The sequence below is a fragment of the Littorina saxatilis genome, linkage group LG9 (assembly GCF_037325665.1).
Source record: "Littorina saxatilis isolate snail1 linkage group LG9, US_GU_Lsax_2.0, whole genome shotgun sequence".
Lineage (NCBI taxonomy): Eukaryota > Metazoa > Mollusca > Gastropoda > Littorinimorpha > Littorinidae > Littorina > Littorina saxatilis.
Window position 1 is genome coordinate 58,325,453 of NC_090253.1, and position 24,550 is coordinate 58,350,002.

The 24,550-nt window shown below is 41.9% G+C and overlaps 1 protein-coding gene across 2 annotated transcripts in view; it reads left to right on the forward strand.

Moving 5' to 3' along the window:
- The first annotated feature begins 2,703 nt into the window (after positions 1 to 2,703).
- The window catches only part of LOC138976609 (uncharacterized), a 24,208-nt gene continuing 2,361 nt past the window's right edge, over positions 2,704 to 24,550 (forward strand). Inside the window, exons 1-4 of one of the 2 annotated variants that reach the window (XM_070349472.1) lie at positions 2,704 to 2,845; positions 10,073 to 10,409; positions 21,806 to 22,026; positions 23,533 to 24,550. The exon at positions 23,533 to 24,550 is cut by the window's right edge and continues 2,361 nt beyond it. In XM_070349472.1, the coding sequence (XP_070205573.1) occupies positions 10,088 to 10,409; positions 21,806 to 22,026; positions 23,533 to 24,550 (1,561 nt within the window). In that variant the 5' untranslated portion in view covers positions 2,704 to 2,845; positions 10,073 to 10,087. Of the gene's footprint in view, positions 3,699 to 10,072; positions 10,410 to 21,805; positions 22,027 to 23,532 lie in introns of both variants that reach the window. The other variant, XM_070349471.1, reaches the window with a different exon arrangement.

Here is a 24,550-nt window from a genome sequence, read left to right on the forward strand (position 1 = left end):
ACACGTGTGATTTGAACGATTATTATCTCACGGGTGTCTCTCTCACGTATGTAGGATAATATTATATTTCAGCATATGTAAATTACTTGTCATACCAAACTGTCATACATTTTTATTCCTACATTATTCTGATTGATCACAACCAAACCTACTATCATTGAACACATCCAAATGCAAGCGCCTGTTCTTGACAATTTGCTGGGTCGGGCTTAGCCACAGACACTGTTTGGCCTGTAGGTAAAATGTACAATGTATTTTCTGATTTGTGCACAAAAGCTTTTTTCTTTTTTACATTTAGTCAAGTTTTGACTAAATGTTTTAACATAGAGAGGGAATCGAGACGAGGGTCGTGGGGTATGTGTGTGTGTGTGTGTGTGTGTGTGTGTGTGTGTGTGTGTGTGTGTGTGTGTGTGTCTGTCTGTCTGTCTGTCTGTCTGTCTGTCTGTCTGTGCGTGTGTGTGTGTGTAGAGCGATTCAGACCAAACTACTGGATCGATCTTTATGAAATTTTACATGAGAGTTCCTGGGAATGATATCCCCGGACGTTTTTTTCATTTTTTCATATCCGGTTTTTTGTAAAAGTTGAGGCGGCACTGTCACACCCTCATTTTTCAATCAAATTGATTGAAATTTGTGTAAAGCAATCTTCGACGAAGGCCGGACTTCGGTATTGCATTTCAGCTTGGTGGCTTAAAAATTAATTAATGACTTTGGTCATTAAACATCTGAACATTGTAATAATGTTTTTATATATATAAAACGATCCAAATTTACGTCCATCTCATTCTACATCATTTCCTGATTCCAAAAACATATAAATATGTTATATCTGGATTAAAAACAAGCTCTGAAAATTAAAAATATTAAAATTATGATCAAAATTAAATTTCCGAAATAGATTTAAAAACAATTTTATCTTATTCCTTGTCGGTTCCTGATTCCAAAAACATATAGATTGGGGATGGGTGCGAAGGGGTGGCAGATCTTGACGGAAAAGAGAATACCTGTACTCAAAACCAGCGTCGACCACACGTCGCAGGCACACGACGAGTAGGGCGCACGGCACTAGCAACAAAGGAGGTAGGACATCCAATCAAAGTTTAACAATGCTCCTCTTGTCCCCACGCAACAAGAGCAAACGTGGAAATTATTGCCCGTCTGACTGACGCTAAAAGAGAATGAAAGGAAATCACATGGGGTTGAATGCAAAATGATTGTATCAAATGGCAACATGTCTGCACTCAGGCCCTAGTTTTGTGTTTGTTTTTGTCGGGGAAAAGCCTGCAAAGAAACGAAAGTGTGTTTTTATTGCGTATCTGATTTATAACAATGCACACAACGTTTGTTTGATCGTCAGATCAAGTGTCATTGAAGCCGGCCGAATAAGACATACAACGGACAAACACTCACCACCACCACTATTATACCACCACCGCTACTACTACTACTGGTGCTACTGCGTACTGTTGGTGCTACGACGACGACTACTACTACTGGTGCTACTGCGTACTGTTGGTGCTACGACGACTACGACTACTACTACTACTACTACTTGCACTCGGTTACTCGGCACTCATGTATCCTACTTTTAAATGCTATACGGACTCAAACACTTGCGGTATGTGTGTGTGTGTGTGTGTGTGTGTGTGTGTGTGTGTGTGTGTGTGTGTGTGTGTGTGTGTGTGTGTCTGTGTGTGTGTGTGTGTGTGTGTGTCTGTGTGTGTGTGTGTGTATGTGTGTGTGTGTGTGTGTGTGTATGTGTGTGTGCTGGCTGGTGTGAGTGTATGTGTGTGTGTGGATGTGTTTTCGACTTTGAGAGAGAGAGAGAGAGAACAACTCGGGGGGTAGGGGATCAAACACAACGACAACAACAAGAAGCACTGAGGCGACGATTGAACCGAGAAAGCCGGCGGATTATATTTTGAGACGACAAGGAGGAAGAGACAGTTCACAGAGACGACAGCGACGACTACGACGAAGACGGTAGCGACAACGAATACATGACACCCTTACCCCCCTCCCCCCCCACCCCCACCCCCACCCCTTGCCAGCGTTAATCGAAAGTGGGTGCCACCCAAACGGGAGAGAACAAACTGCGGGGCCTGATTCGTCGTGGGTGGCCGGAATCGAGAGGTTGCGTGTTCGACCCTGGGTCAGGCCGCTATTTTCTGCCCCCTTTCCTAACCTAGGTGGTGGGTTCAAGTGCTAGTCTTTCGGATGAGACGAAAAACCGAGGTCCCTTTGTGTACACTACATTGGAGTGTGCACGTTAAAGATCGCACGATTGACAAAAGGGTCTTTCCTGGCAAAATTGTATAGGCATAGATAAAAATTGTCCACCAAATACCCGTGTGACTTGGAATAACAGGCCGTAAAAAGTAAATATTCGCCGTAATGGCTTGAGATTTACTGGCCGATGTGAATGCGTGATGTATTGTGTAAAAAATTCCATCTCACACGGCAGAAATTAATATGTAAATCGCCGTGAGCTCTTGTGAGAAGGGGCGATTAATAAATGTCCATTATAAAAAATCAAAAAAATCCCAATACATCTCAATTTCAACCAATCCAGAACCGCGGCTGGCTCCCACCCGGTTGGTACCTTTCTCGTGCACCTCGGCCCGCATTTGTGTCAGGCGCTATGTGGCCCGAGTGTAGACTCAACACAGACACACACGCACGCGTTTTGCTCAAGTATTCCATTCATTCGTTGCGGTGACGGTAAACAGACACTCGCCTTCGCACAATGAGACGGCTGACTGAGGCCAGAACAGCCCAAGTGTTTCGTGTCTATTTGGCGTGTCATGCGTAGACAAAAGATGAGCTCCATGCAAATATTGTAGAGGTATGTGGATAAGACTTTTTACTCCTTGTGGCTGTGAAGATGAGTTTTTTTTTTATTTTTATTTTTTTTAGTGTTTGTGTCTGATTGTTGTGGCGAGACACTCATGAAAGTTGGGACAAACACAAACACGGGACTCAACATCTGTTGATTCTTCGTCTCAGACAGCGGAAGCTGGTTGGAAAGTTGTTGATAACTGTTGAATAAACTGTTGATTATCCGTCTCCGGAAGCCGTAAAGCTGGTTGGAAAGTTGTTGGAAACTGTTGAAAAAAGTGTCTTCCGTGAGCGTGAAACATCAAGAAAACTGATCATCGTTTCAATAACTGAACAACGCGCGGGGAGACTTGTGACATGCAACACGTTTTTTTCGCCAAGGACTGACTGACAACCGCTTTTCATGCATGTTACGATGTAAGTAAAAAGAGACGGGGGACATTCTGTAAGACATCTGTTGTGTGTGCGAGATGCGGACATGTAAATTCTCGACCGTCGCAAACACATTGCAACCGCATCATGAAGAAGTTGGCAGATCCTCAGGCCATCGCACTACTGACAAAGCATTCTCGTAACAGAACTGAATTTCGTTTCAAGTCTGTTTCGTATTCGGCTGAAATAAGTTGCCATAGTGTATAATGAGCTTGTTTAATTCTCAATTTCGATGATGAATTGCCTGCCGTGAGATTTCCGGAGGCGAGGAACTGACGTTTAACAAAAACAACCGGTGGATGTGTCACACACCTGAAAGATTCAACAGGTACAACTTACAAGGCGGTTTTCGCCAACACGCACCTGTGCATTAGTGACAACGAACAATTCACTTTTATGCTCCAATACATCTTCAAGGATTGCTAACGGTATGTTGGACTTTTTTTGTTATTCTTCTTTCTGTAATGAGCCAAGCTAGTGGTATATTAAACATTGATTTAGTTGATTAGAAACATGAGCTGGAACAGAAGTATGCGTAAAACCTGGTGTTCGTGTGTTTGACAAACTCCTAGTTAAAAAAAAACCAAGTCGCGTAAGGCGAAATTTCTACATTTGGTCAAGATGTGGAACTCACAGAATGAAACTGAACGTAGTCCGCCGCTAGTGCAAAAGGCAGTGAAAGTGACGAGCCTGTTTGGCGCGGTAGCGGTTGCGCTGTGCTTCTTAGCACGCTTTACTGTACCTCTCTTTGTTTTAACTTTGTGAGCGTGTTTTTAATCCAAACATATCATATCTATATGTTTTTGGCATCAGGAACCGACAAGGAATAAGATGAAATAGTTTTTAAAACGATTTCGGAAATTTAATTTAAATCATAATTTTTATATTTTTAATTTTCAGAGCTTGTTTTTAATCCAAATATAACATAAGTATATGTTTTTGGAATCAGAACATGATGAAGAATAAAATAAAAGTAATTTTGGATCGTTTTATATAAAAAAAAATTTAATTACAATTTTCAGATTTTTAATGACCAAAGTCATTAATTAATTTTTAAGCCTCCATGCTGAAATGCAATACCGAAGTCCGGCCTTCGTCGAAAATTGCTTGGCCAAAATTTCAATCAATTTGATTGAAAATTGAGGGTGTGACAGTGCCGCCTCAACTTTTACAAAAAGCCGGATATGACGTCATAAAAGACATTTATCGAAAAAATGAAAAAAAACCTCTGGGGACATCATACCTGGGAACTCTCATGTAAAATTTCATAAAGATCGGTCCAGTAGTTTACTCTGAATCGCTCTACACACACACACACACACACACACACACACACACACACAAACACACGCACACACACACACACACATACACCACGACCCTCGTCTCGATTCCCCCTCTATGTTATTACATTTAGAAAACTTGACTAAATGTAAAAAGAAGTACATACTAATATAAAAACTAATTTGCCGAAAGAAGATTCTAAATTGTTGCAGAAGTTGAAAGTCAACTGAAATATATCATAATTATAACAGCAATGATATGATCACACGCATAATTATACCACACCCCCACACAAATGTAAAAAAATATATATAAAAAAATCAATCGGCGAACTTTTCGGGTAGCTCAGGTGGTAGAGCACTGGACTTGTGATCGGAAGGTGGCCGTTTCGAATCCGGGCCGGGACGGACACGGGTCAACTTTATGTGCAGACCCAGAGACGGTATCCATCTCCCACTCCCGTGTCACCACAATGGCACGTTAAAGATATTGATCATTCATTATAAGTGCAGATGGCTGATACCACCTAAACACGCATACATCAAAAGCCGTGAGGGCGTAAAAACTTGAATCGTATAAACCAATTCATGTCCAATATAGGCAATTAAGACCTGACGGACAATAAGCCCCTTAAAATTTACTTTTTTTTATTTTTACTTTTCGTCACAGACCCTGTTGTGCACAAACAGAGGACGCAGTGTGGAATTTTTGTTGTGCAAGTTGTTGGTAATTTCATTCATGAACGGCCAACTGACACCGACAAAGACTGTCCACACTGTAGGACTTAGAGAAAAGCACCCTGTGTAGACGATCAAGTGTACTAACACAAATCTGTCCAAAGTGTTACATTCGAAAAGCCTAGCATATAATAAGGCAAAAAAAAAAAAATAGTCTGTTTACGGTAACCCGACCGACCCTATTTTTTTCGCGCGACCCTAGACTTTTTTGGGGGGCATTTGGGGGAAAAAAATCAAAAAATCTTGTGTTTATTTTTTGCAAAATAACGTAAAAATATGGTTTTTTGGAAAAATATATAAAAAAAATATAAAAAATCCCGACCTGCCGACCCTATTTTTTGAGCCTATGTTACCGTAAACAGACCTAATTTTTTTGGCCTAAACACGTCATGTCCCAAGTAGACACTAGTTCTGGGGACAGAAAAACCAAGTTAGCATAGCATAGCATAGCATAGCATAGCATAGCATAGCACAGCATAGCATAGTATTCGAGAAGAGCACTCTTCAGCTGACCGAGAATCAACAGCCGGGCTGCTTCCTGTGCAGAGTGCACTTGTTTTGTTGAATTAATGATATACGATACCGATACATGCACAGCCTGGCGGAGACATTACGATTAATGGTAATCTTGAACTTTAGTGTGTTAAATTCATAGCTCAGAGTTCAGAGGTATTTAAGCCTCAAAATATGTAGAACCTGCACTTATAATCAGTCATTACAAGTCATTTTAGATTCCTTTGAAGTCATGGTATAAACTCCGATGAACTGTACGAATGCATTTTGTTTACATGCGTCGAAGAAGGAATTATTCGTATGACTGAGCGGCGGACAGGGGAGGCAACTCTATCGTGTAAATGATGTCCCTTGGCTGGTTGACAACGTACGCCATTTTCGAGGCATTTTCGTCGATCAAACAACCAAATAAATGGATTATGCTTAAGTCTGGAGCTCAATCCGTCAATTTATTTCACGACAAATGTTCTTTGGCTTGTTTATACAGGAACTTGCATCAAAAATAAGTAAAGAATGCCACTGGATTCTGAGCTATGAATTTAACACACTAAAGTTCAAGATTACCCGATTAATTTTCTAATGCTAATATTAGGGACTCACCCAGAAGAACTTTGTTCTCGAAATTCTTTGTCAATTCCTCGGGAGACATGCAGAAGAATTTACAGCATTTTTGTCTGACGTCATTATTTACGTTATGACGTCTTTTTGAACTTTTGGTTTTTGACGTCAGAGGGTTCAATTCGAAAGAGAGGTTCAAAAAGAGACGTCTCGGGTTTTCTTTTCAATGATGTCGTATGTCTTTAATTTCTCACATTGACATAGATGACCCGAAATAAAATCATAACAAAATCTCATTCTGCCACGCTGTAGATTATTGGTGTTACCCTGTGTTTGAAAAAGGGTGTTGTTGTAAATAGCCTACTTACACGATAGAATTGTGCAAGTTGGTTTAAACAAAATTTTATTCAGAATTTCTTCGCATCAACAGTTCGAAACACACAGCTAGGACACGCACTCAAGCAAATGCTTATATCACGTGACCAGCACAATACTAAATTACACACACTTTTGTAATGGTGGACATAACAACAATAAACCAGAAGAACAAATTGAAAGAATGGGGATGGGGAGCTAAATAGGAACAGAAGAATCTACAGAAGATAAAAAGAAAAGGGAGGGGGAGGGGGAAGAAAGTACTAACAACCACAAGGAGAGACTAGGACGAAAGTACTAACAACCACAAGGAGAGACTAGGACGAAAGCGCATAGGAAGAGAGCATCAAGTCTAAGACATGCAACATGTAAATTCAAGTAAATGTAACAATTTTGTATGGAAGGCAGTAATTCGTTAACATATAAAATACGAGACAAACGATAATAATCATTACTTATACGCTGCTTATGTAATCAAATACGATAACACAGAGAGAGGCAGTGTGGAGGTACACATACGCCTGCCCACACACATATTCACTATCAATGCGTGAACACATCCATCAAATCAGTCGACCAGATTTAACAATAAACGATTGGACAGACTCAAATATCAATCTGTTATTACGAACAGAATATTGCTCGCTACCTTTTAATAATATTTCCACGCGTCTGAAGGGAACAGGCAACAAATTGATTGTTGTCAGACGAGCATCTGCATACAAAGTGCAGTTTAATAAATAATGTTCGGCTGTTTCATTTGGATCACCGCAAACACACTGTGCGTTATCTTTTAGATGGCGTTTACACAAGTCTGAATTAAGGTTACTAATATTTAAACGCATTCTGCAGCGTTGAACTTCTGTCTGTCGTTTTCCAAAATAATAATAGGGCCTAAGCTGGTACACTATGATCAAGACTTTGTAAATAATGCTTAAACTCGCTTATTGAATTTGTTGTTTTAATCACATCAGGCAAATTATTCCATAAAACTGTGGAGAATGGAATGAAGGATGTTCGGAATATGTCTGTCCTATGTGCTGGTACGAATCTTTCGAATGGTCGTCTTCTGTGGTAGGGATTTAGTGAAGAGACTAGTGGTGGCAAGAGGTTAATTAAATAATTATTGTGGACATTTACCATGAACCATTTTGTGAAATAGAATTAATTTATGTCGTTTTCGGCGTTCCTTTAAACTACCAAAACCACTTTCTTTGTAAATCTTATCATGGCTTGTTCCCTGCACACCGCCAATTATGCAAGTTGTTATAACGTCATACATGAACGCACTTTCTCTGTGGCTGTCAACTCGCACTTACACAGTCTGTGCTCTAAGTAGGAGACTGTTTCGTAACAGAGAAGCGTCGTGTTGGTTGGTGTTTGGAGGAAACATGCGTAAAATGGATTACTGTTGCTGCCTAAGATCTGTCACATGACGGTGGCTGACCTTTCACGCTCGGTGGATTTGCACCTGCCACTTGGGTTTGTTTCTTTAGCTATTAAGCCGACAGCTATGCGCATTGTGACAGAAGCATTGTGGTCGCTGTTGTGGTAGTGTGTGTGGTTGTGTGTGTATGTGTGTGTGTGTGTGTGTGTAGTGAGTGAGTGAGTGAGTGTGTGAGTGAGTGAGTGTGTGAGTGTGTGTGTGTGTGTGTGTGTGACGGTGTGTGTGTGTGTGTGTGTGTGTGTGTGTGTGTGTGTGTGTGTGTGTGTTTGTGTGAGGACGACGACAAACACCACCACCACCAACAACAACAAAAACACCAACAACAGCAAAAAACAACAACTACAACAACAATATTGCTACATAAAAACAAACATACAGACAAAGACACAATGCAAACAAATTGTCTAGATTAAACCGACATATCTTATCAAAAAATCGACCACCGGCAACCTGAATTTCAGAATGAAGGAAAAACAGTTCACATATAGAAACCACCCCCCTCTCAGAAAAAAAAATAGGAATTTTTTTTTAGAAAAAATACGAGAAAAAGTATATCTGAGACAATTCACCTAAACATTAATAGATAAACACCTTACAAGAAAGGTAAGTTGTGTGATGGTTAATTATAGCAGTGTGTTTTGATTCTTGTTTAATACCAGTAGTAGCAGTAGATCGAACTGTTTCTGCTCTGCGACTTTATATCGTCCACAATTCCAGCTGTAGAGAATATAATATTTTTACATTTGGTCAAGTTTTGACTTCGTGTTTCAACATAAACGGGAAATCGAGAAGGGTGGTGGTGGTGGTGGTGGTGTGTGTGTGTGTGTGTGTGTGTGTGTTGAGCGATTCAAAGAAAAATACTGGACCGATCTCCATGAAAATGTACAATACAAATTCTTCCAAGTGACACCCGCAGACGTTATTTGCGATTCTTTTTTTTTATCATTTATTTCTTTGTTGATGCTTTGGGGTTTGCCACCTTTCTCTTTTTGGTGTGACTTCATTCTTTTTTGTGTGTGTTGCCTATTGGTGTTGTTTGTGTGTGTTGGTGTTGTTTGTGTGTGTTGCCTATTGGTGTTGTTTGTGTGTGTTGCCTATTGGTGTTGTTTGTGTGTGTTGCCTATTGGTGTTGTTTGTGTGTGTTGCCTATTGGTGTTGTTTGTGTGTGTTGTCTATTGGTGTTGTTTGTGTGTGTGTTGCCTATTGGTGTTGTTTGTGTGTGTTGCCTATTGGTGTTGTTTGTGTGTGTTGCCTATTGGTGTTGTTTGTGTGTGTTGCCTATTGGTGTTGTTTGTGTGTGTTGCCTATTGGTGTTGTTTGTGTGTGTTGCCTATTGGTGTTGTTTGTGTGTGTGTGTTGCCTATTGGTGTTGTTTGTGTGTGTGTGTTGCCTATTGGTGTTGTTTGTGTGTGTTGTCTATTGGTGTTGTTTGTGTGTGTTGTCTATTGGTGTTGTTTGTGTGTGTTGCCTATTGGTGTTGTTTGTGTGTGTTGCCTATTGGTGTTGTTTGTGTGTGTTGCCTATTGGTGTTGTTTGTGTGTGTTGCCTATTGGTGTTGTCTGTGTGTGTTGCCTATTGGTGTTGTTTGTGTGTGTTGCCTATTGGTGTTGTCTGTGTGTGTTTTGCGTTTGTATTTTTGTTTGCATTTTGTTTGTTGGTGTTTTGTTTGCTCCGTTTCTTAGTGTTGCGTTTTTCTCAACTTGTTTTTTGCTCAGTCTCTTTCAAACACAAAGATGTCCGTCCTTTATTGCTTTCGTTGACCAACAGAAGGACCGGTAAAACCTTCATTGATTTATTTCGTCATAAAATGTCCACACTGAATAAACTGCTGGCTGGCATTTATATGACAAATGATGGCAAAACAATAACAACTTTCCTCTTGTTTCAGTGAAACTGACACATAATGGCGGGGACAAAACGACGAAAAGACAGACTCAACCACAACAGCCACAACAACAACCATGTCCACAAAACTACCTCTAAACATCGACACCACGACTCCCTAAACGACCATCAACACAAACACACCAACACACCAAAAAGCAACAACGACGACGACAACAACAGCAGCAACCCCAGCAGTGACTGCTGCAACGACAACATGTTCCCACAGTGGACGCCGCAGATTGTGTGGCTGGTGTGCACGCTGTTAAGAGTGAGTTACGTCACTCAGCCAGACAACTGGTGGGTTCTGCACCCGGATGAGAACTTTCAGTCCTTAGAAGGTTAGAGAGATCACTCTGTTTGTTTGTCTGTGCGTCTGTCTCTGTCTGTCTATCTGTCTGTCTATCACTGTCAATTCTTTGTTTGCTTGTTTTTCTGTCTGTCTGTCTGTCTGTTTCTCTGTCTGTGTTTCTCTTAAGCCCTGCCTGCTTGTGTCTGGCTGTGTTTTTGTCTCTCTGCATCTGTCTGTCTGTCGCTCGCTCTCCGCCACATATATGCATATGGACAGACGGAAAGACAGGTAAACGGGTGGGGGTGAAAAGAGAGAGAGAGAGAGAGAGACAGAGAGAGAGAGAGAGAGAGAGAGAGAGAGAGAGAGAGAGAACTTTGAACTTTGAACTTTATTTATTTATCGAGGGTAACAGAATAAGCAAAATATACATGCTTTTTTTCGTCCGGCCCTCGCCCATTGAGGGTAACTCGAATAATAACAAGAAGAAATAGAAGTTCAGTTAATTACAATACAATACAAAGAGAGAGAGAGAGAGAGAGAGAGAGAGTCTTGGTACACAACCATAGCTATGTAAACCACAACATTTCCAATTGTCCATGCCAGGTAATTTTGAATAATTTTCCTTTTCAATGATTTGGAACTTTCTGTTGTCATTCGAACGTTCGAGAGTAAGTGACAGTTATGCGTAAACAATCTCCTGGCACATGGGAGAATAACAAACATTGAAATGAACTAGCGACTTTGATCCACAAACTTGCCCGAAGAGGTCCCGGATAGCCAATAACGGCTGCAGGGACGTTAAAAAATAACCAACTTGACCGAAGTGACCCGTCTGACGCGGAAAGTTTTGTCTTTCTGTCAGGCGCGGAAAGTTTTGTCTTTCTGTCTGACGCGGAAAGTTTTTTGTCTTTCTGTCAGGCGCGGAAAGTTTTGTCTTTCTGTCAGGCGCGGAAAGTTTTTTGTCTTTCTGTCAGGCGCGGAAAGTTTTTTGTCTTTCTGTCTGACGCGGAAAGTTTTGTCTTTCTGTCAGGCGCGGAAAGTTTTGTCTTTCTGTCAGGCGCGGAAAGTTTTGTCTTTCTGTCTGATGCGGAAAGTTTTGTCTTTCTGTCTGATGCGGAAAGTTTTGTCTTTCTGTCAGGCGCGGAAAGTTTTGTCTTTTCATTGTGTTGTGAACGTGATCGTATTCAGGTTTAGAGGGGGGGGGGGGGGGGGGGGGGGGGGGGAGGGAGGGTTGGTCATGGTTTTTAGGCATGGGGGAAAACTTGGCAGACCATAAACTGCTTTTATGTTCTCGAAAGCACATTGAAGCTGTAACAATGTCGCATTGTGTATGTTAGTGGGGCTCCTATGTTGCAAAATCATTCAAATCATGCAACAAACACCAAATTAAGCAAATATGAAGAGTTTTATGTGCTTAACAAAACCTGATACAGAGCCATCGCGAAAAATAAAAAATGGGTAGTTTTTAAAAAAAATTTCAAAATGGCCGCCAGTGTAAACGGTTGGGTATGTTAGGCATATTTCACTTCATGTGATTAACAGCAAATTTGGCGTAAATGGACATTTGCTTTTGCTTAACAAAACCTGATACAGAGCCACCGTGAAAAAATTAAGAAATCAGTAGTTTTTTTACAATTTTCAAAATGGCCGCCAATAAGGGTATTTAGGCATTTTTGATGCTACAAGACATTCTCTTGCAATAGAAACTAACACAAACACATTTTTAAACAAAACAATACATGTATTGTTGGTGCAGAGAATGATTGGACGGTGTGGGTGGCAGGGTTGAAGAATTTGTGGATTACCTAAACTGTGCAAAAATAAATATATTGCACCAATTTTCATACCAAAACGAAAACATTCATTCCTGTGCTGTTATATTCAATGTATGCTATTGAGGGCACTCAACTTGGCTAACTGGAACACTTTTAAGATAAAAGGTGGCCTTTACATGGGTTATTTGACCGCCGCCCAAATAAGGGTACCCCCAAAATAAAACTGATAAAAATGTAATGTATCAACTCAAAAGTCGACTAAAATTCATAATCGCTGTATTTCGAAAACGTTGTTTGTTCTCATGTGTTTACACAACTAGCACATTCCGGCAAGTGTCTATACTCAAAAGAAACTTTGGCAGTACTTGAAACAACCATCTGTCATATACATGCGAAGTCAAAAATATGTGGGATGTAAGTCAACAAACCTGTGGCAGTTTTTAAAATATTATTTCGTGAAGATTTGAAAGTGTACTCAAACGGTTGAACTACGCCTCGTGCGTAGACACACATTCCTGAAAGTTTCAACGCAACCCACTTGGTCATTGCTAAAATACATGGATTTTAGTTGACTTGGGTATCCCTCAAATTTGACACATAAACATCTCATCCGTGAGATCGACACATACATCAGTAGGTACAATGGCACAACACTAGAAATATGCAAGATGGCGAAATAAAACAACCTGTTCTGGATGGATAATCAAGTTGACTTTCTCTTCGTATACAACAGTGACCCAGTTGTGCCTCAGGAATTGTCGTCGGCTTTTTAAAAGGTACCCGAAGTTTTTGTCACATCTCTTTGTCACGTCAAGGGTATCCTTATTTTGACGGCGTAAATGATGATGTTAAAAAAAAATGTGCCAGATAGCGAAGATGCGAGCCTTTAATGGCATAGACAGTTTGAATAAAATGACACAGGAATAAAAGTTTGAGTTGGGGTATGAAAATGGGTGCAATAATATTTTTGCACAGTTTAGATGCTGACAGTTTTCACAGGCATGCAAGCACATTTGCAGAGAGCTGTGCTCTGCAGTCCTTCTTAGCAGCATTTGCAGCGTTTTGTTGTACAGCTCTTCTTGCAGGCACACCTCATGAGTTCTCGGCACACGCTGGATACCTCTTGAAAGCTCGTCCAGAATGACTCCCACTTTCCAGCTTTGAACTGCCAGCCCACAGAGTTTGGAAGTCTAATAGGTAGATGGCTCTTCTCAATCTCATGTGCTGCAGCAGCACCTCACTTGTAAGGGGATTATGGTCAATTTGGCAGCTCTTTTTACTGAAGAGGTACCGTCTAGCACTGTTTACACCCAGTACGTTGCTGGTTTTGTCCTACAAATGTACACCAAAAAGCTCTTGTGCTGCCCTGTCAGTGGTACTCAGCTTACAAAGAGGAGCAGACAACCTGAAGAAAGTTTGAGTGACGTCTTCAAATGCTTGCCATACTTCCCAAGCCTTCTGATTCCCCAATACCATTGAAGAACGACATAGTGTCACAGCCTGTAAGGCTATGCAAAATGGGCAGACAGGGTGACTTCTCTTGGCCAATGGCTTTGGCAATGTGGCGATACACTTCACGAGCAGAAAAAACCGCAACACAGCTGGAATGAGAAGCAGACTGTCTGGCCTCCTCTACATCCATGGTGCAGGAAATCAGCCTGTGGTACCCTTCACACAAAAGATGAAAAGTGACATTTGAATAATGTTTACTATCTCAGAGAGTCGGTCAAAGCCGGGTTAGCAAGTCTTCACACAACAGACCAAAATGAAAGAAAATTGTATTTCATGAATTCGTATAATTCTTACTGTTTCAGGTTAAAAAACAAACAAACACAGTTTCCAGTGACCCAACTGATTCTGGAATCTTTCTGACCGCTACATTTATTCGCTTCAAACAGTCGCTAACAGAATGTTGACTATAATGAGGGTTCGTACGTTAAACCCATCAAATTCACAGAGGTCGCTTACAAATGATGTGCAAACATGTTCCAGAATCCAATTAATACAAATAAAAAAATCTTACTGTTAAAATGTATTAGGTAACAAACCTTGATACAGTAGTACTAGTGAAATCAGCTCCCTTCTGTGGCACCGGAATAAATGCAGAACGCTTGTTCCCAGGAACCGGCATGTGGTGTAACTCTTATATCCTGTAAAAATAAAATTCACACCAATGCACTGTCAACTTAAAATATTAAGCAAAAGGATGAGAAACAAGCAACAAACCAAAATTGTAAAACTCAAAGAGCAGTAGATCTACCTCTTCATTTTTCAAAACCACTTATCTCATTTGATTAGCATACACTGTATGCTTTTGTCTGTTACCTACCGTCTTTGAAAGTTTGATCACAACACTGTAAAGACATGGGGAGTGGAGTGTTTTTATCTCCAGCTGGTCATCCTACTATCTGGCCTACCCTCACTCAGTTTTTGACTCTACCCCTCCCCACCTTATGGAAGTCCTTAACGTAGGCAGGACTAATCATTTATCATACCATGAACAATCTCTTTCTCCTCGCCTTTTATTCAAAGTTCGTTTAATCTGTTTAAAATCACCAGCGTGGCGATCATGATTTCCTTACTTGTAATCAACAGATAGATCTAGATCTATCAGCATCACAACTTCCAGCTTGATGAGCTATTGCAAGATTACTCTGCATTTGAGCGCTTCACCCGATGAATAACAGACCCCAGGGGAGAATTAAACAGTAAAATGATGTGACATTGGTGAATGGATGCGTATTCTTGAAAACTTACCTTCAGAAACGTTGTTTTCGCTCAAATCAAAACACGCAATGTTGCGGAGGCCGCCATCTTGAATTTTCATGCTGCGGATATATAAAATTCTAAAAACGATCAAATTAAATACCAGAACACAAAAATACCCATAAGAGTATTTATGTCATGCATGTGTTATCAGCAGACAACTTCTGGTGCATGGTAAACCATAGAATTTTACATTTGCTGAGTTGGGAATATTTACTGCTGAGCGCTTTTGGTACGAATTTCGTCTGCTGTAAATGCAGCCTTTTATTCCCTATCAAAGACAAAAAAAAAACAATTTCTGAAGTGGCTCTGTATCTGAAATCCCTTAAATAATTATAAGGAACAATACCACAAAGTATGATGTTTGTTGCAAGATGTGAATGATTTATGAGTGCGTCTGCAACATACGAGCCCCACTATGTCTCCAAATCCTATTTTCCTTGACTAAAAGCGGACATTTAATTGTGACATCTTGAACAAAGGTTCTTGTTCGTATGAAGATTTCAGGGTAGTGATCGATAAACCTAGTTTATATATATATTATTGTCAAAATACAGTTTTTATTGATTGAGGCGTTCACTTTATTGTGAGATCCTCAAAAAATGTTTTTGTGTGTGCATAAGGACCAAATGGTAACTTTGAACTAAATAAGCCTATTACGGCAAAGTAAAACACATTAAAAAAAACATTATAAAGTAAGATTATAATGTACAAAGCTTGAACAAATGTAAAGAAAAAAGTGGGAGCAATATATAAAAGGGAAAATAAAGTGTGTGTGTGAGAGAGAGAGAGAGAGAGAGAGAGAGAGAGAGAGAGAGAGAGAGAGAGAGAGAGAGAGAGAGAGAGAGAGAGAGAGAGAACTTCAATGTCACCCAAGCTTGTAATTTCACCCTGATCACTTCTAAAAATTTCACCGAGCCAAGTCAGCGAACGCAAAATAATCACAGTCAGATCAAAACGTCTGGTTTATAATTTCGCCACTCTAAAAAATGTGTCCGTACTTCCAAACCTTTAACCTGGGTGATCTTTTCATTCGTATCCTCTAAGAAGAAATCATGCTTTTGACACCTCTCGGTGGTAGAGGGAGCTAGCTAGCTCCTTTTCAAATCGTCTTCAATAGCACGGAGAAAATAGTGCCTTGCACGCACGAAGCAAAAAGTCTAAAAGCTATTTGGTCAGGATCGTGTCATAAAAAAACCTTCTGCTGCGTAAAAGGCTTTTTCTCCACTCTTTTTTTAATTCTGTTTTAAATATTGTTATTGCATTTGTAATTTGCCACCGACTCCGTTGGAAAACTCGTCAGGGATTTGGGTCGCCCAAACAATATTTGTATTATCGGAGAGATTTTTTGAAGCTCCGTCAATATTTGCTTTTCTACCCCCGCGCAGACTGATTCTTCCTCCTTGAAAAAGAGTATTGTCGTATGTCGGGGGGTGGGTTTTAGAGGATGACCTCTGGGTGTCACCTACTTGTAAGCTCATTGCCTTTTTGCGTGGCGACTTGAAGAGAGAGGTAGAAGGTTTCAAAGGCTCTCTGTTTGAGTCAGCTCGGTCGTGTCTACGCAGGACGCAGGTGTATCTTTGATCGAGATCGGAGACAGCGGGGGTAGGGTGGAAGGGACCAGGTCAAAAACCATGAGGCCAAAAAAAAAAAATTGTCTGTTTCTGGTCACCCGACCGACCCTAAATTTCGGCGCCGACCCTAAACTTTTTTTTTCCAAACTCAAAAAAAGTTGGTTTTTTTTGGTGGTAAAGGACAGGGTGAGAAAATGAACAACAAAAACGTGTGAAAACGAAAGTCCGCTGACGATTTGTAAATGTGTTGAGTGTCTTGTATAGTGAATCCAGTCTCTTTGCGCGATTTTTAAAGTTAGTTTTATTAGTCTACATTTGGGGTAAAAAAAAAAAAAAAAAAAAAAAAAAAAAAAAAAAATCCCGACCTACCGACCCTATTTTTTTTAGCCATGTTACCAGAAACAGACAATTTTTTTTTTTTTGGCCTGAGCAATAATGCTTTTGTTGTGTTTTGTCCTGTCCGGACGATGACAGACACATTCACGAAAACAGAGAGCAAGAAAAAAAAACCCAGAGAGACACACACATTGGCCGAGATACACACACACACACACACACACACACACACACACACATACTTGCAGAGACAGAGAGAGACAAACAAAGAGACACACACACACTGACAGACGTGCAGCTACATTTAAACAGACAGACAGACAGACAGACAGACACACACACACACACACACAAACATACGCACACACGCACACACGCACACACGCACACACACACACACACACACACACACACACACACACACACACACACACACTGAGAGACACACAGACGTTCAGCTGGATACATGCAGGTAGACAGAGAGACAGACAGACAGACACACGCACACACACACACACACACACACACACACACACACACACACACACACACACACACACACACACACACACGGATACATGCAGGTAGACAGAGAGACAGACACACAGACACATCAATCACTTCAGTCTTTCAAATCAAAACGACAAATTTGTTATCTGGCATCTTCATTGCTTCTTCAAACTTTAATGACACGCAGTTAGAAAGAAACATTTTTCTCAATGATAACCACTTTTCTTTATCATTCATTTCATCAAAACACACGACTAATTGCACCGTCACGAACGCGTGCACACGAAGACCCCCAAACACCCAACAGACGGTATCGCAAGCCTTGAGACCCCCAACCCGTTGTTGCTATAATTTATTTCATATCTTTTCCTTCAATCTACGCTGCTCGCTTTTCCGCACGAGTGCTCATGTCTCCGGCTTTACGCTTGATGAATACCGGTAGTCATATGCCGCACGTAAGTTCTCTTTTTATGGACGTTTTTACGACCCATACTTACCCCTTCCATAACCCGTGACCCTGACCCCTAGGAGAATACCTGCAGTTTTACTCCAATAGGTACTAGCAGGCTCGAGGTTTGTATTTTACAGTATCAGGTGCTGCCCCTCAAAAATATTCGGAAATAAACGTCTCCCTCTCTCTCCCTCTCTCCCTCTCTCTCTCTCTCTCTCTCTCTCTCTCTCTCTCTCTCTCTCTCTCTCTCTCTCTCTCTCTCTCTCTCCTTCCCTTTCTCTCTGTCTCTGTCTCACTCTGTCTGTCTGTATGTCTGTCTGTCTGTCTCTCTCTCTCTCTCTCTCTCTCTCTCTCCTTTACTCTCTCTCTCCTTTACTCTCTCTCTCTTTATCTCAGTCTCTCAATCTGTTTGTCTCTGTCTTTGTGCGCGCGCGCGTGTGTGTACGTGTGTGTGTGTGTAATGGTGTGAGTATGTTTTTTTTCCTCTCCAAACTTATAGAGCATCATTTTAGGAACCCCAACTTTCACTGCCCAAAATAATGGAATTCAAACCTGAATGTTTGGAGCCCTCCAGCACGGTGTCATACACCAGTCGCTGTATGCACCCCAACACATTTGTAGGTGACGTTCGCCAAAAGTCTCCCTTCTGCTACGGCCGAACCTGGCTATAACGACCATTGAAACCAACATTGGGTAGCCGCTATAGACAGGTGGGTGCTATACTATGGAATGGTGAATTACATAGAAAGTAAAACAACATGTCCAGGATCTTATGGAGTGGTCGTTGTGGACAGGTAGTCGTTCTCAAGAGGTGGTCGCCAGGGCAGCGGGTAGTCGTTCTCAAGAGGTGGTCGCCAGGGCAGGTAGTCGTTCCCAAGAGATGGTCGCCAGGGCAGGCAGTCGTTTTCAAGAGGTGGTCACCAGGGCAGCGGGTAGTCGTTCTCAAGAGGTGGTCGCCAGGGCAGGTAGTCGTTCTCAAGAGATGGTCGCCAGGGCAGGCAGTCGTTTTCAAGAGGTGGTCACCAGGGCAGCGGGTAGTCGTTCTCAAGAGGTGGTCGCCAGGGCAGGTTGGTTTAAACAGTGCTTTTATTTAAATACAACTTTACAAAGCCATGAACAAATATGTTTGGATAAAGGAGCACACCAAGAATACGAATACGAATACTTTATTATCTCATACAGAGAAATTTCAGTGTGGTGCACATTAAAAGACAAAACAAATAATAAGACAACAGATAAAAATACCATACGAAGCATACTACACTCGCGCACGCATATGTACACTAACAGGAATAAACTTATGAATGTGCTCTCAGAGACAAAATAATGAACTGGCGGACGATATTGTAAATTCTTAATTCAAACCAATCAAAACAGCAATGATAAGAACAACGAGAACAAAACTAGTTCTTCAACAACAACAACAACAACAACAACAACAACAACAACAACAACAACAACAACAACAACAGCAGAGAAGCACACAAAATGGAGGGCAGGGCAGGTTCAACCGTACCGCCTCAACCCCATTTTTTGAACCCCCTCCACCCTCCACCCCCACCCCCCCCCCCCCATCCCTCTCACCTCAACCGTCTTCTACCTACCAGACTTTGTAATTAACGTGTCTTTAATCACGCCCCACGAAGCCTGTCAAAACTCAGCCCCCACGACATCAATCACCCAGCTAAACAACACCGCTAGGTTTCGAGATTTCCCTTTCTTATGTGGATCGTCCTTTCAAGAGTCGTTCCCCCTGAGCGATTTTCTTTGCCTTCGTCGCCTAAGCTTGCGTGAAAACGCTTGAAAGGATCTGCCTGACTTTAAAAGTTAGGATAAAGATTAAAATGGGCCGCTGAAGGGGAAGAATAATATTTAGAGGTCCACGGAAGGTTAAGAAATCATTAAGCAGGTTCAAGCAAAGGATTTTGATCGTGGCTGCTTCTTTACGAAAAGCTAAACTTGTTGGTTGTGCAGGGGGCTGGGTGGATGTGAGGGAGAAGGTTGGGGGGATTTACACACTAACGTACGAATTAACACTGCTAATTCCAACGGATTAATGTCTCTTATTGCATAACATAAGGCAGCTGTTCAGTTAAGGAAAAGTCTTACATTTGTCGTTCGTAGGGAAAGAGTTACACACTGATTACGCTAAGTGGGAACAACAGTACTAATTCCCTCAAATGACTGCGTAACATGCTGTAATATGGATTACGCGCAACTCTCACGACGTGCGCGTTGTGTTCAGAGCGGTTCCCTCCCTTCACTTATTGGAGTTGCATGCCTATAGTGTGCTTTTCATTTTCACCACACCTTTTTTATCGCAGTCTTCAGGCACAGAACACTTACAAATAACTAGTCAGTACTAATTTTATCGAGAACAAAATCCGAATTGACTGCAAAGGTTTCGTCATTTTGGGGAAATTACAAAAAGTCTTAGGCATCACATTTCGCTAAACAAATAAAAATAAAAAGTTTGATATATTTACCGATATGACCGGAAAGTTTTTTGCGATTTGAAGAAAAATGTGTCGGTTTCTGGACTGCTGACGCCAAAAGATAACCCTATGCTAGAGAGAGAGAGAGAGAGAGAGAGAGAGAGAGAGAGAGAGAGAGAGAGAGAGAGAGAGAGAGAGAGAGAGAGAGAGAGACAGAGACAGAGACAGAGACAGAGAGAGAGACAGAGACAGAGAGTTGTTTGGATATGATTTATGTTCTTACGTTTTATGTTGTATGTTGCAATGCTGTGATACACCACATCTGAGTTTCTCGTCTTGAGATGATAAAGTGTTCCATGTCTATGCTAAGCATTTTTTAAATTTTTTTACTCTAAGAGCTCCTTTAAAAAGGAAGGAGAAAAAAAGGCAAAGACGAAAACGATCAAAAGTGGTTTATTATTTTTTTTTCTTTATATATATAAGTGCCACGAGCGAGGATTCGTGACGCGGAGTTTTTGATAATTTACGTTGCTTGAAATGACTGTCTCTGCGGGTGTCTTTTCACCGGCTCGCAATATAATATTTGTTTATTGTGTTTGGCTCACGGGATTTATGTGGCTTTAAGTATGAATGAGCAGTGCAGGGTAGTTGAGGAGAGAGAGAGAGAGAGAGAGACAGAGAGACAGAGAGACAGAGACAGAGACAGACAGACAGAGATGTGTGAGTTTGTGTGTGTGCGTGTGTGTGTATGTATGCATGTGTGCGTGTGTGTGAGTATGTGTGTGTGTGTGTGTGTGTGTGTGTGTGTGTGAGTGTGTGTGTGTGTGTGTGTGTGTGTGTGTGTGTGCATGCGCGTGTGTACACATATATGTGTGTGTGTATGTGTGTGTGTGCGTATGTACATATGCGTGTGTACATGTGTGTGTGTGCGCACGCGCGTGTGTATTAGTTTGTGTTAGGGGGTGGGGGTGAGCGCTAGGGTAAATGATGATAGTTGCAGAATTATTGTCACCGTTGTTGCTGCTACTGTACTCATTACGATGCATGTGGCAAAGAGCAACGTGCTTTCATTTCAAAAACATAAATTACATTTCCCGGTGAAGCTTTTTCTTTCATAGCCGCCCCCCCCCCCCTCCTCTCTATCTCTCCCTCTTTTCTCCACTTCTCACTTGTTCTCTTCGTGTCTGTCTCTATCCCCCTCTGTTGGGTTTGAACTAGTGCTCTAACCCTGCATACGCATTTTCGCCCCACATAAACACAACCCGAGTACTACCTCTCATCCCCCACACTACACCCTCCCCCTCTATGCGACTTGCCTCTGTGTCTCGCGTGTGTGTGTGTGTGTGTGTGTGTCAGTGTGTGTGTGTGTGTGTGTGTGTGTGTGTGTGTGTGTGTGTGATTGTACATGTGTGTTACATGTGTGTGTGTGATTGTACATGTGTGTGTGTGTGTGTGTGTGTTTCAATTCTTGTTAGCCTACACACGCATTCAACTCCACATAAAGGCAACCCGAGCGCCATCTCACCTGGATACGAAAACACATTCATGCAAACTGATAATATAAATTCGCTTAACCCGTCATTATTTCTTATTTTCAGTGGCCCATACCCAGGTCTACGGCTTCGGGTTCCGTCCATACGAGTTCTCTTCCCTGTCTCACGGCTCGACAGGGGGCGCCAGTAACGAGAGTGTGTCGTTTTACCGACAGAGGGAGCTGCAGCTAGGAATGCACGGAATGCGCTCTGCCCTTTACCCTTCCTTCTACGTCATCGTTTCTTGGGTAGCCGCCATCTTGAGTCTTGACGTCAAGCCTTTCGTGGTGAGATTTAACGAATGTCTTCTTTTGTAAAATAATATAGGGTGACATGACAGTACAAAGAGTCACTTGAGACGAAACGTCAAGCTATGCAAAGATTCTCCCTTTCCTTTTGTGAACGTATGTGTGTGCTCCTGGTGTTGGGGCAGAGGAATGTAGTGTGCTGTTCAGTTTCCCCTCACACACTTACACGGATATCTGATTAACTGAGAACGTTTTTTTTTACGAGTGATGCTGTCCAATTCTGATTTTTTTAAAGGCTCGTGTGAATGCATGACTCTCAGAGATCCTCCACTACTGTCCTATCAGAGCCGCCCACTCCAAAGCAGTAACACCCACACACATTGTTTGTTTGTTTGTTTGCTTAACGCCTAGCCGACCACGAAGGGCCATATCAGGGCGGTGCTGCTTTGACATTTAACGTGCGCCACACACAAGACAGAAGTCGCAGCACAGGCTTCATGTCTCACCCAGTCACATTATTCTGACACCGGACCAACCAGTCCTAGCACTAACCCCATAATGCCAGACGCCAGGCGGAGCAGCCACTAGATTGCCAATTTTAAAGTCTTAGGTATGACCCGGCCGGGGTTCGAACCCACGACCTCCCGATCACGGGGCGGACGCCTTACCACTAGGCCAACCGTGCCGGTACCCACACACATTCTAAACAGGGAGACTAGTAAGGTTACAGAATAAAGAATAAAAACAAACAAGAAAGATATACTGTAAACGTTAGTCGAGCACTCGCATACACTGCAGAAGAGACTTCACAGCAATAAAACTTTGGAATTGTTATTGCTAAGATTGTAGACATACTGTAAACGTTAGTCGAGCATTCGCATACACTATAGAAGAGACTTCACAGCAATGATAAATTCAGAGTTTAAGTTTTAATGCCATCAAGCAGTGACATCTGAACAACAGTAGGAGGGATGCTTAGAGCACAATCAGAGCACATCTGTCTGGCTTGGTGTCCATGCAACTAATGCCAAAAAACTAACGCTATCATATTTATTCACGTTATGGTTTTCTCGCCTTTTACTATTTGTATATTCATGGGATGCTGTCTAGATCTTCAATGAGATTTTCATTGACGTCACTCGACAGTAACTTGATGGAATGTTCTGTAATAGACGAAACGAAATATTCGCCGACTTAATCAGTTAATGCAGTGGACGGACATACACCTAATAATGATATAATAAAATGAACACGACGAAGAACTTGGGTTAGTATTGTGTTGAATGAAACACAAACAGCTGGTTTAATTAACAGTCAACTAAAAGCCTGGACAATTATTCAATCGGTGGCATACACTGGACATTATTGATCTTGTGGAAGAGCACATAAAATCTTGTGAGAACAGATCATTTGTTACTAAGACCTTCGGTCTCACGAAATAGACAAGAAAGCAAGTTCAAAATGTCTTGGTAGGTTAAATAAATATTGTTTTAAAGTATACATTAGTTCCACTTTCACATTTCTTTCATGCCTGGTATTTTTCAGCTGTGGAAAGTTGCCCATGCTGTTGTCTCCTCTCTGCTGCCGCTGTCAGTGTACCGCTTCTCAAGGACATACTTCAGCTGCCATGATGCATCATGTCTGGCCGCCATCTTGGCAGTCACGTCGACACACCTCAATGTACTTGGCACTCACCCACTGCTCAACAGTTTCCTGGCACCCGCCGTGTTCTGGGCGTTGTCCTGCATCCTTCCTTTGGTCTGTGGACACAGGTCACCAAGTTTCCTGGCATCAAGCGAAGAGGCCAAAGACTCGGATCATCATGGCAGCAACGGGATAGTCTATGGGCAATCTCAGACCAAGCCTCATGTGAATGGTTTAAACACTTTGGGAACAGCGAGTCAGAGTTTTGACGGAAAAGTTTGTGGGAAAAATGGGACTCGGCCTCTCTTGAATGGCGTGAAAGCTCAGAGTCTGCACAGGAAAGTCTGTGAGCAAACCGAGACCAAGCCTCCCGTGAATGGCGTGAAAGCTCAGAGTCTGCACGGAAAAGTCTGTGAGCAAACCGAGACCAAGCCTACCGTGAATGGCGTGAAAACGTCACAAACAGAGAGTGAGAGTTACCCCGGCTGCAATGGCGAACTTTTTCACCCAAGACCAAACGCTGACACCAGCAGCTCGGCTCTTCGTGAGAATGGGCACATCCCTCACCCGAACGGCACGATACCTGGAGGTTTTGATAAGGTATCGGACAAACTTGAGAAAGATTTTCACTTCGCACACTCTGATCGAAACGGGGTCACCACTTGTTCTAATGGTAATGCAAAACTGAGTTTAGTTTCTCAGCTTAAACCCCAGGAATTGTTTGAATCCAAAGTACTTCTTTCTTTCAGAGCAACACTGCTGAATTTTCTGAGTGGCTTTGTGCTGGCTTTGTGTGTTTATATGAGAGTGGATGTCGCACTTTTCACAGCCGTTACCCTACTCCCGAAATTTCGCTCTGGACGTGCCCAGTTTGGCTCCCTCATTGTCTGCTCCCTGGGAGCAGTCCTGGGGATATCCT